We start from the raw sequence: 12,010 nt of genomic DNA on the forward strand, positions 1-12,010 counted from the left end.
AATAAACTGAGTATAGGTTTGCGAAGTATTCCCACCTAATGGCCTCCCGGAAGCTCATCGAACCGGCATCCCATAACATGGTACGTGTGACCATAGCAAGGGCAGCTGCAAAGAGGAATGAGGTCACACTACTTGAATTTACTATTTACCAGGAAATGCAGTGGTACTTATCAAAGCTACAACTGACCTTAGACAAACACAGAAGGGCCAAATGCCACTTTGACAAGCTTGTTGCTACTTGAATCTACTTTAAGCCATTAAACCAATCGTGATAATGAATCTTTTAGGGGGGGGGGGAGATAAATCATAAACCTATAACAGTGAATAATTTCTGCCCCCTGGAGGCTTGATCATTTCAGTTATAATTTTGCATATTCATGCATCGTAATCCTTTTTTTTCATAATCCTTTTTTTCTGCAGTCCATATACATGTTTTCCTTTTCATGACCCATCTTTCACCAAGTCTGAAGTAGAGGGATCCGGCCCACAGATTCAACATCCACCAGTCGACTGTGAGATGCATCGTGACAACATGGGGCGACTTTCTTTACACAATTCTTGGGTCAGTGTGTATCTGGATGTCCGAGGAAGCAGTCAAGGCTCACCTGCGAGAGGAATTTAAGGAATACACAGACACACGTGGTGATTAGCAACACAACTCTGTGCAGTCTAACACGATCTTCTCTCCTGCTTCAGAATGAAGTCCCACTGCACTTTCAAGGTGATGATTGGCATGGCACCACATAGTAAAGGGCTGCAACAAAGGTGTTTGCACTGAGGTTCTGTAAGTGACAAGGAGATCCTGAAGCAGTCGGGTATCGTGCCTGTGCTGAAAGCAGGGATGTCCATAATCGTGGACGACTGTGTGCCCTGCAATGTCCTACGACCGGCTTTCCTCTCAGAGGCTACAGATGCCAGCAGCAGAAGTCAAGGAGACGCAAGCCATTGCTCGGCTGAGGGTCCAAGTGGAGCGACTGATTCGCAGAGTGAACGAGGACAAGCTGTTTGACATGGTCATCCCTCTCTCCATCACTGGGCGCATCAACTAGCTCTACACCGTTGCCTGCCACCTCATCAACTACCGGAATGGGCCCTTGGTCAAAGCACTGGCAAAGGACTAGTGATGCTGTCAATTTCCATACTATTAGACTGGTAACTGATTGCCCTGTTTTTGCCTCCGATTCAAGATAACGGTGCATTCGGGAAAGCATTCAGACCCCTTCACTTACTCCATTTTGTTACATTTTTTAATGATTTTTATTTCACCTTATTTAACCAGGTAGACTAGTTGAGAACAAGTTCTCATTTACAACTGCAACCTGGCCAAGAAAAAGCAAAGCAGTCCGAAACATACAACAACAGAGTTACACATGGAATAAACAAAAATACAGTCAATAATAGAGTTGAAAAAGTATTTATACAGTGTGTGCAAATGAGGTAAGATAAGGGAGGTAAGGCAATATATAGGCCATGGTGGTGAAGTAATTACAATATACCAATTAAACAATGGAGTGATAGATGTGCAGAATATGAATGTGCAAGTAGAGATAGTGGGGTGGAAAGGAGCAATATAGATAGATAAATCAATACAGTATGGGGATGAGGTAGTTGGATGGGCTATGTACAGGTGCAGTGATCTGCGAGCTGCTCTGACAGCTAGTGCTTAAAGGTAGTGAGGGAGATATGAGTCTCCAGCTTCAGTGATTTTTGCAGTTCATTCCAGTCATTGGCAGCAGAGAACTGGAAGAAAAGGCGGCCAAAGTAGGAATTGGCTTTCGGGGTGACCAGTGAGATATACCTGCTGGAGTGCGTGCTACGGGTGGATCCTGCTATGGTGACCAGTGAGCTGAGATAAGGTGGGGCTTTACCTAGCAGAGACTTGTAGATGACCTGGAGCCAGTGAGTTTGGTGACGAGTATGAAGCGATGGCCAGCCAACTAGAGAGTACAGGTCAGTGGTGGGTAGTATATGGGGCTTTGGTGACAAAAAGGATGGCACTGTGATAGACTGCATCCAATTTGTTGAGTAGAGTGTTGGAGGCAATTTGTAAGTCGCTCTGGATAAGAGCGTCTGCCAAATGACTTAAATGTAAAATGTAAATTTTGTAAATGACATCGCTGAAGTTGATGATGGGTAGGATGGTCAGTTTTACAAGGGTATTTTTGGCAGCATGAGTGAAGGGATGCTTTGTTGTGAAATAAGAAGTTTAATTTAATTTTGGATTGGAGATGCTTAATGTGAGTCTGGAAGGAGAGTTTACAATCTAACCAGACATCTAGGTATTTGTAGTTGTCCAGAGTAGTGATGTTGGATGGACTGGCAGGTGCTGGCAGAGATTGGTTGAAGAGCATGCATTTAGTTTTACTTGCATTTAAGATTAGTAGGAGGCCACGGAAGGAGAGTTGTATGGCATTGACTCTCGTCTGGAGGTTAGTTAACACAGTGTCCAAAGGAGGGCCAGAAGTATACAGAATGTTGTTGTCTGCGTAGAGGTGGATCAGAGAATCACCAGCAGCAAGTGCGACATCATTGATGTATACATAGAAGAGAGTCGGCCCGAGAATTGAACCCCGTGGCACTCCCATAGAGACTGCCAGAGGTCCGGACAACAGGCCCTCTGATTTGACACACTGAACTCTGTTTGAGAAGTAGTTGGTGAACCAGGCGAGGCAGTCATTTGAGAAACCAAGGCTGTTGAGTCTGTCAATAAGAATGTGGTGATTGACAGAGTCGAAAGCCTTGGCCAGGTCGATGAATATGGCTGCAGAGTAATGCCTCTTATCGATTGCGGTTATGATATCGTTTAGGACCTTGAGCGTGGCTAAGGCGCACCCATGACCAGCACTGAAACCAGATTGCATAGCCGAGAAAGTACAGTTGGATTCTAAATGGTCGGTAATCTGTTTGTTAACTTGGCTTTCGGAGACCTTAGAAAGGCAGGTTAGGACATACTGTATAGGTATGTAGCAGTTTTGGTCTAGAGTGTCTCCACATTTGAAGAGGGGGATGATCGCGGCAGCTTTCCAATCTCTGGGAATCTCAGACGATATGAAAGAGGCTAGTAATAGGGGTTGCAACAATTTCGGCAGATAATTATAGAAAGAGAGGGTCCAGATTGTCTAGCTCGGCTGATTTGCAGGGGTCCAGATTTTGCAGCTCTTTCAGAACCTTAGCTATCTGGATTTGGGTGAAGGAGAAATGGGGAACTTGGGCGAGTTGCTGTGGGGGGTGCAGGGCAGTTGACCAGGGTAGGGGTAGCCACATTACAGCCTTATTCTAAAATTGAGTAAATTGTTGTTTTTTTCTTCTAATTAATCTACACACACTATCCCATAATGACAAAGCACAAACAGGTTTTTGGAAATGTTTGCAAATTTATAAAAAAATTAAAAACATAAATGTACATACACTACCGTTCAAAAGTTTTGGGTCACTTAGGGTCCCTGTTTTTGAAAGAACAGCAGATTTTTGTCCATTTAAAATAACATCAAATTGATCAGAAATGCAGCTTAAAGATGGTAGGCAATTAATGTCACAGTTATGAAAATTCAGGACACTAAAGTGGCCGTTCTACTGACTCTGAAAAACACCAGAGAAAGATGCAGAGGGTCCCTGCTTATCTGCGTGAACCTGCCTTAGGCATGCTGCAAGGAGGCATGAGGACTGCAGATGTGGCCAGCGCAATAAATTGCAATGTCCATACTGTGAGAAGCCTAAGATAGCCCTACAGTGAGACAGGATGGACAGCTGATCATCCTCGCAGTGGCAGACCACGTGTAACAACACCTGCACAGGATCGGTACATCCTAACATCACACCTGCGGGATAGGTACAGGATGGCAACAACAACTGCCCGATTTACACCAGGAACGCACAATCCCTCCATCAGTGCTCAGACTGGACTTGTAGGCCTGTTGTAAGGCATGTCCTCACCAGACATCATTGGCAGCAACGTTGCTTATGGGCACAAACCCAATGTCGCTGGACCAGACAGGACTGGAAAAAAGTGCTCTTCACTGGCGGGTCGCAGTTTTGTCTCACCCAGGGGTGATGGTCGGATTTGCGTTTAACGTCAAAGGAATGAGCATTACACCAAGGCCTGTACTCTGGAGCGGAATGATTTGGAGGTGGAGGGTCCGTCACAGTCTGGGGCAGTGTGTCACAGCATCATCGGACTGAGGTTATTGTCATTGCTTGCAATCTCAAAACTGTGCTTTACAGGGAAGACATCCTCCTCCCTCATGTGGTACACTTCCTGCAGGCTCATCCTGACATGACCCTCCAGAATGACAATGCCATCAGCCATTCTGTATGTGATTTCCTGTAAGACAGGAATGTCAGTGTTCTGCCATGGCCAGCGAAGAGCCCAGATCTCAATCCCATTGATCACGTCTGGGACCTGTTGGATCGGAGGTTGAGTGCTAGAGGCATTCCCCCCAGAAATGTCGGGGAACTTGCATGGTGCCTTGGTGGAAGAGTGGGGTAAAATCACACAGCAAGAACAGGCAGATCTGGTGCTGTCCATGAGGAGGAGATGCACTGCAGTACTGAATGCAGCTGGTGTCCACAACAGATACTGAACTTCTTTTGATTTTGACCCTCCCCCTTTGTTCAGGGACACATTATTCAATTTCTGTTAGTCACATGTCTGTGGAACTTGTTCAGTTTGTTTCAAGTTGTTGAATCTTATGTGCATACAAATATTTACACATGTTGATGAAAATGAACACAGTTGACAGTGAGAGGACGTTTCTTTTTTTGCTGAGTTTAGTTGAATATCTGGGGTATCAGCATTTGTGGGTTCGATTACATGCTCAAAATGGCCAGAAACAAAGATCTTTCTTCTGAAACTCGTCAGTCCATTCTTGTTCTGAGAAATTAAGGATTTTCCATGCGAAACATTGCCAAGAAACTGAAGATCTCATACAACGCTTTGTACTACTCCCTTCACAGAACACCGCAGACTGGCCCTAACCAGAATAGAAGGAGTGGGAGGCCCCGGTGCACAACTGAGTAAGAGGACAAGTACATTAGAGTGTCTAGTTTGAGAAACAGACGCCTCACAAGTCCTCAACTAGCAGCTTCATTAAATGCTACCCGCAAAACACCAGTCTCAATGTCAAAAGTGAAGAGACGACTCCGGGATGCTGGCCTTCTAGGCAGAGTTCCTCTGTCCAGTGTCTGTTCTTTAGCCCATCTTAAAAAAAAAAATTATTGGCCAGTCTTATGGCTTTTTCTTTGCAACTCTGCCTAGAAGGCCAGCATGTTCCAAGTCTACAGCCTGTGTTTAACAGCTACCTTCAGACCCTCTCTTCAAAATAAATTGCATTATGTTGGCCTGCACTCAACTATTTTGTCCAGTGTTCTCTCTAACAAACCAACATGTTTCCCAAAAATATTGCTGTACTTATTACTGAATACTTTATATTGGTTACTAGTATTTTACAGAGTTCTGGTGGTTATCACAGACAATGGGTTACACACATCACATGAACTCAAATAAATTGTTTGGAACATTTTTTGGGGGTATTTGAGTTTAAATATTAGTTCAATGTAACTACAGTACTGTAAGTATAGTGGGGACAGAGGCTACTTACAGTTGGAGTCGATGAGGTCTTTGCCAGGTCCTGGGGACGTGGGCTGGACACAGTACTGACACAGACAGTCTTTGCCATTGAAGGTGACCCTATCCCCAGCAGGAAATGGTCGTCTGTGGGAGAGACAGAAAGATACATGGACTAATGATCAGACACCAGACGGATATAGACAGATGTGTAGCACGGGTCACATTAGTGTACATCAGTTTGGGAAAATTCAGTGTATTGATTAACAGTGTATGATGAGGTGAATGTGTGTCAGCATTGTTGGAGTGAGCCGATTGACTCATTTGAAGACCAACGCAATCAATGCAGACGAGGATGCAGGCAGGATGATAAGAGTAAAATGAATGTGAACAATAAGAGTAATGAGATGGATAATGAGTAATTCTGCTAGCTCTTGACCAGGGCTCCTTTGAAAAGGAGATTCTTACTTGCAGATGGTGCAGACAAAGCAGGCAGGGTGGTAAGTCTTGCCTAGGGCAGTGACCACCTCTCCCTCCACAAAGTCACTACAGCCGTTGCAGCGTGTACCGTGCATTCGCTGGTAGTCCAGGGTACACAGGTAGTCTCCATTTTTCATGAAGAAGCCTCCGTGAGCCAGGTCACAGCCACACACTGCAGGGACGCAACAGAAGTCAGTAAGTCATGCTATTCATCTATCCTCCTTGCATCCATATATGTATACATATATATATATACGTATATATATATATATATATATATATATATATATATATATATATATATACATAAATACATAAATACATACATACATACATACATACATACATACATACATACATACATACATATATATATCCATATATACATACATATATACATACATATATATATTCATATATATATATATACATATACATATACATACACACACATATATATATATATATATATACATACACACACATATATATATATATATATATATATATATATATATATATATATATATATATATATATATATATATATATATATATATATATATATATATATATATAGCCGTTGTAAATGAGAACTTGTTCTCAATTGGCCTACCTGGTTAAATAAAGGTGAAAAAAAAATCCATTCAATCATCTGTGGTAGAATTACAACATTATGTTAAGCACATTACTTTTATATTAGAATGTATTCCTATTTACATTCTCACTGCCTTTTTCTGAGATGAGCCTCGGAGGTTTAACACTAACAGTCGATATATGATGGTTTGGTGAGAAGACAACATTCCATTCCATGAGCAGTGTCTGTGAAATGATGATCTGTCTACCAGAGTGAGGAGAACCCTCCCTCTAGGTTATTAATGAATACTGGACTTCATAAATTTAAGGGAAGGACCTAGTGTCCCATGTTGCATTAGTATTTTTGGATATACAAGTAGTAAATGACCTAGAGATGGATATTTGGCACCATGTAAATATCTTGTAAATATGAGCACACAATGTACCTGTGTATAATTTCACATATGTTTTTTGTTACGAGGACTGAGGATGACTATAAAGAGTTGTTTCCGAACCCTGCTTATTTGGGCTTTAACGGTCACCCAATGGTGTAGAGTTAACACTTCATTACTGAACTAATTATTAATAAAGTTTGATGGTTTTGAGGAAATCTGAAAATCCATTTGTTGATCTTTCATGTGTACGACTGCAGGAATGTGTGTTTGTGTCTCCATTTGACAAAGGGTATGACAACAAAACAATCCAAAAAATAAAATGCCAATACCTCTGTGGATATGTAAGGTTAAGTATTGATTGAATTTCCAGAGACAAGAACAATATCTTCCACCTTCAAATAAATCAATTATTAAGATGCCCCCTCCTGGGGTCTTCCCCTATTCCCCTATTGGGTCTTCCCTCAGTAAGAGCATTGAAGATGGGTCGTGGCTGGGTCTTCCAACATGACAACAACCAGAAACACACAGCCAGGGCAACTAAGGAGTGGCTCCGTAAGAAGCATCTCAAGGTCCTGGAGTGGCCTAGCCAGTCTCTAGACCTGAACCCAATAGAAAATCTTTGGAGAGAGCTGAAAGTCCGTATTGTCCAGTGACAGCCCCGAAACCTGAAGGATCTAGAGAAGGTCTGTATGGAGGAGTGGGCCAAAATCCCTGCTGCAGTGTGTGCAAACCTGGTCAAGAACTACAGGAAACGTATGATCTCTGTAATTGCCAAAGTTTTCTATACCAAATATTAAGTTCTGCTTTTCTGATATATCAAATACTTATGTCATGCAATAAAATGCAAATTAATTACTTAAAAATCATACAATGTGATTTTCTGGATTTTTGTTTTAGATTCAGTCTCTCACAGTTGAAATGTACCTATTATAAAAATTACAGACCTCTACATGCTTTGTAAGTCGGAAAACCTGCAAAATTGGCAGTGTATCAAATACTTGTTCCCCCCACTGTATATATCTGACCAGGTACAGGTGTGTTCGTTTTTTTATAGCCCATAACCATGTTTGTGAGGTATATACTTTTGTTTCAAAGTACAGATTTGTAGAAACTCTGTGACCCTGATTTAGTCCACTGCAGTAAAAGGTTAAGTGAGATGTAGGCATTGGTCTGATACACATCGTTTGAAGTACAATAGGTCAACATAGTTACTGTAGTAGGTCAAAGCTGTGTGCTGGACAACCTTGGGGTCCTGGGTGGTGCAACGGTCAAAAGCATTGCCTGCAATGCAGAGGCACTACTACAGCCAGGCTGTGTCACAACCGACCGGGAGCCCTATAGGGATAGGATGGCGCACAATTGTCCCATTGAGGATATGTAGAGATGAGCCAAGGGACCAAATTCTAGGAGAAAATTAGGTTTAAAAAAAATACGCTTGTGGCCATACTACCATGCCTGTTCAGGGTCGGGCCTGGTTAGAAGTGGGATAGGAGACCACCTGTGAATACCAGGTGTAGTAAACAAAGAAAAAAAATTATTAAGAGGGAAAACCATGGGTGGAGTAGGCATTGTGGTGCTCATGTCATTTTTCTTTCATTATACCCTGAAAGTGATTACACAAAATTATTATACACCATAACTGCTGGGTGTTCTCCGCCAGCAGAGGGCCTGTGCTACTTCTCCCCACATCCTATTCATCCACCTCGGTGGAAACGACTTGGAATACATCAAGGTGAATTTAATGGTGGTCATCCGAATGTTTCCGGGACAACGGTGGTTCCGTAGGGGTAGAGTGCATCTGACAGATGAGGGCAATGCTCTCCTCTGTAGCAGCAAGATGGAGAAGGGTGTAATTGCAGCCCACAATTCAGGGCATTCTTGCATGTGGAATGCCCACATTCCTGCACCCGAGGAACCCCTCTTCATACTTCTATTGATCCATTTTTACGTTTTTAAGCTAGTTAAGCTAGTTAGCTAGTTTTTACTTTTGAAGCTAGTTACACAGGCAGGAGCACTCCAGTGCAATAGGTGGCGGTAATGCACCATAACGTTGGATACCAACCTCCTTTAAACCCCATAGAAGAAGAGGTGGGGGCAACAACGCCGTTAGGTGGCTAGCTAGCTAGGACAACGGTAGATGGAGTCCTTACTGGCTCACCTTAGTTGGCTAGCTAACTGGCAACAGTAGCCAAGGATGTTAGCCATCTTATTTGTGCTTATTACACACAGGTGTCAAGTGTCAAGGCCAACAGTTTACACAGATTACTTCATCCATGTGAAAAACCTTCCATAGCAAAATATAGCTAGCTTCCTTTCCTTGTAGCTTGCCTCTAATCCAACTGGTGTTAGCTGGGAACTAGCACTGTTGCTGTGCAACCCAAGTGCTTTGTTCCAGTTTTAGAACTCTTGAGATTCAGCTGAAAATATGTTAGCATTGTCAGAAATGCTACGAAAATGTAGCACATCATTGGTTCTTAATGGACGGAAATGTGAGATCGATAAATTAATAATGTAATAAAAACTGTTGCACCTACAAACCTATTCAGTCCAAATGGATCCAAGTCTAATTATTACCTTATGGATGCTGTAGCCTCGTTTTAATCCGACGTCTAGAATTTGAGCTAAGTTTGTGCGAAACATTGTCTGACGACTCTAATGCTAATGACCCTGTCAAAAAATACAGTATAGTGGTTCTCGGTAACGTCCGAACTGATCATGACGAGAGGTGGGGAGTGTGTTGTGTGGGTTATCGTCTATCAACGATGATTGACAGCCATCGTCATTGGAGACGACATCGTGATGTGACATGATGGCACACAAGAATGGAGTCGGTCAGTTGGCAGCACACGAGTGGCATCCCGAGTCATTTTAATATTTCTATTTGCTATGGCCTATTTCAATAAATATGGTATACCGAATGTAGTCTCGACAGAGCGGAGAATTCCACCAAAACAGAGCAAAATGTCCCGTCAGAAAATACATCTCTCGGGCTTATTCGGACACTTCCTAACTTTCTTGTGTTTAGCTGTTTAAAAAACAGAGACTATATACCCTTCTCTCTCCCTTCGATAGGTTTTGACTATAACTTGGGGCTATATGCTTTCATCGTTTTATGCATCGAACAATGAATGAATCTGGAGTTACATCTCAAAAAGTTGTTTGCATAGCCTAAAAACACAAGGTAGCAAGGAGACTAATAATAAGAGAACAAACAACATCAATAGCCGATAGAAAAATCATTGTGAAGTTTAAGCAGAGTGCAAAATATACAGTGCATTCGGAAAGTATTCAGACCCCTTCACTTTTTCCACATTTTGTTACATTACAGCCTCATTCGAAAATTGATAAGAAAAATATATATTTAACCCATCTACACACAATACTTCAATGACAAAGCGTAGTATTCAGATCCTGTTTCCTTTGATCATCCTTGAGATGTTTCCACAACTTGATTGGAGTCCACCTGTGGTAAATTCAATTGATTGGATATGATTTGTAAAGGCACACGCCTGTCTATATAAGGCCCCACAGCTGACAATGCATGTCAGAGCAAAAACCAAGCAATGAGGTTGAAGGAATTGTCCGTAGAGCTCTGAGACAGGATTGTGTCGAGGCACAGAACTGGGGAAAGGTACAAAACAAATTCTGCAGCATTGAAGGTCCAAAAGAACACAGTGGCCTACATCGTTCTTAAATGGAAGCATCATGCTGTGGGGATGTTTTCCAGCGGCACGGACTGGGAGACTAGTCAGGATCGAGGGAAAGATGAACGGAGCAAAGTACAGAGAGATCCTTGATGAAAACCTGCTACAGACTGGCATGAAGGTTCACCTTCCAACAAGATAATGACGAAGCACACAGCCAAGACAACTCAGGAGTGGGACAAGTCTCTGAATGTCCTTGAGTGGCCCAGCCAGAGCTCAGAATTGAACCCGATCGAACATCCCTGGAGAACCCGATCGAACATCCCTGGAGATAGCTGCACAGCGACGCTCCCCATCCAACCTGACAGAGCTTGAGAGGATCTGCAGAGAAGAATGGGAGAAACTCCCCAAATACAGGTGTGCCAAGCTTGTAGCATCATAGCTAAGACTCGAGGCTGTAATTGCTGCCAAAGGTGCTTCAACAAAGTACTGAGAAAAGGGTCTGAATACTTATGTAAATGTAATTATTTTTTTGCAAAAATGTCTAAAAACCTGTTTTTGCTTTGTTATTATGGGTTATTGTGTGGAGATTGATAAGGAGGGGAAAACAATTTAATCCATTGTGTAATAAGGCTGTAACTTTAACAAAATGTGGAAAAAGTGAAGGGGTCTGAATACACTGTACCTTGACATTCGGGGATCTTTATGCTTTAAACGGGACATCCTGTGTGTGCAGGCCCTTACACTTTTTTTATGGGCCTAATGGTAAAGACATGTAATTTAACACAACACAATCTTTCGTTATGATTCGTCCAGTTGTAGCGCGCTATTTTGAGCTATAGCTCAACGCTGCATTTAATTTTCTTAAAAATTAATTGGCGGTTGGCCAATAAGGGGCAATACCATTGTACATAACCACAATGGGACAACGGTTGACATCATCCAACCCTATAATGTACTATGCTACACTGAAAAGAAAGTGTCAATAATCTGAATCCCAATATTGCCCATATGAGGAAAGTTCATTCCAGAACATCAAGGTTCCTTCGCTGACAATTTACAGATATTGCTTATTGTATTTGTAATTTAGAACTCTAAGTCTGCATTCCAATTGGCCTCCATTACTTATTCAGTGCAGTATTTTTGACCAGGTCCCATGTCAATGTGGCCTACATAAACGCATCCTCACTCTGAATTGACTTTCACATACAGCTTAGTTACTTTCAACTAAAGTTAGTTACAATCAACTAGTCAATGTTATTTAGGTAGTCTACGCAAATGAGTATGGACGCTGATCAATGTATAAATGTGTTGACCTGATATCTCAGTTGAAACGAACACAGCTTGTTTCC

At 42.2% G+C, this 12,010-nt stretch overlaps 1 protein-coding gene across 1 annotated transcript in view; it reads right to left on the bottom strand.

The window, feature by feature from the left end:
* Positions 1-12,010, bottom strand: part of LOC135504731 (actin-binding LIM protein 1-like) — a 152,504-nt gene that overhangs the window by 80,864 nt on the left and 59,630 nt on the right. Inside the window, exons 3-4 of the mRNA XM_064923550.1 lie at positions 6,032-6,215; positions 5,594-5,710 (exon numbers count right to left, since the gene is read on the bottom strand). Of these exons, the coding sequence (XP_064779622.1) occupies positions 5,594-5,710; positions 6,032-6,215 (301 nt within the window). The remainder of the gene's footprint in view (positions 1-5,593; positions 5,711-6,031; positions 6,216-12,010) is intronic.

Source organism: Oncorhynchus masou, chromosome 18 (assembly GCF_036934945.1).
Source record: "Oncorhynchus masou masou isolate Uvic2021 chromosome 18, UVic_Omas_1.1, whole genome shotgun sequence".
NCBI classification, from domain to species: Eukaryota; Metazoa; Chordata; class Actinopteri; order Salmoniformes; family Salmonidae; genus Oncorhynchus; species Oncorhynchus masou.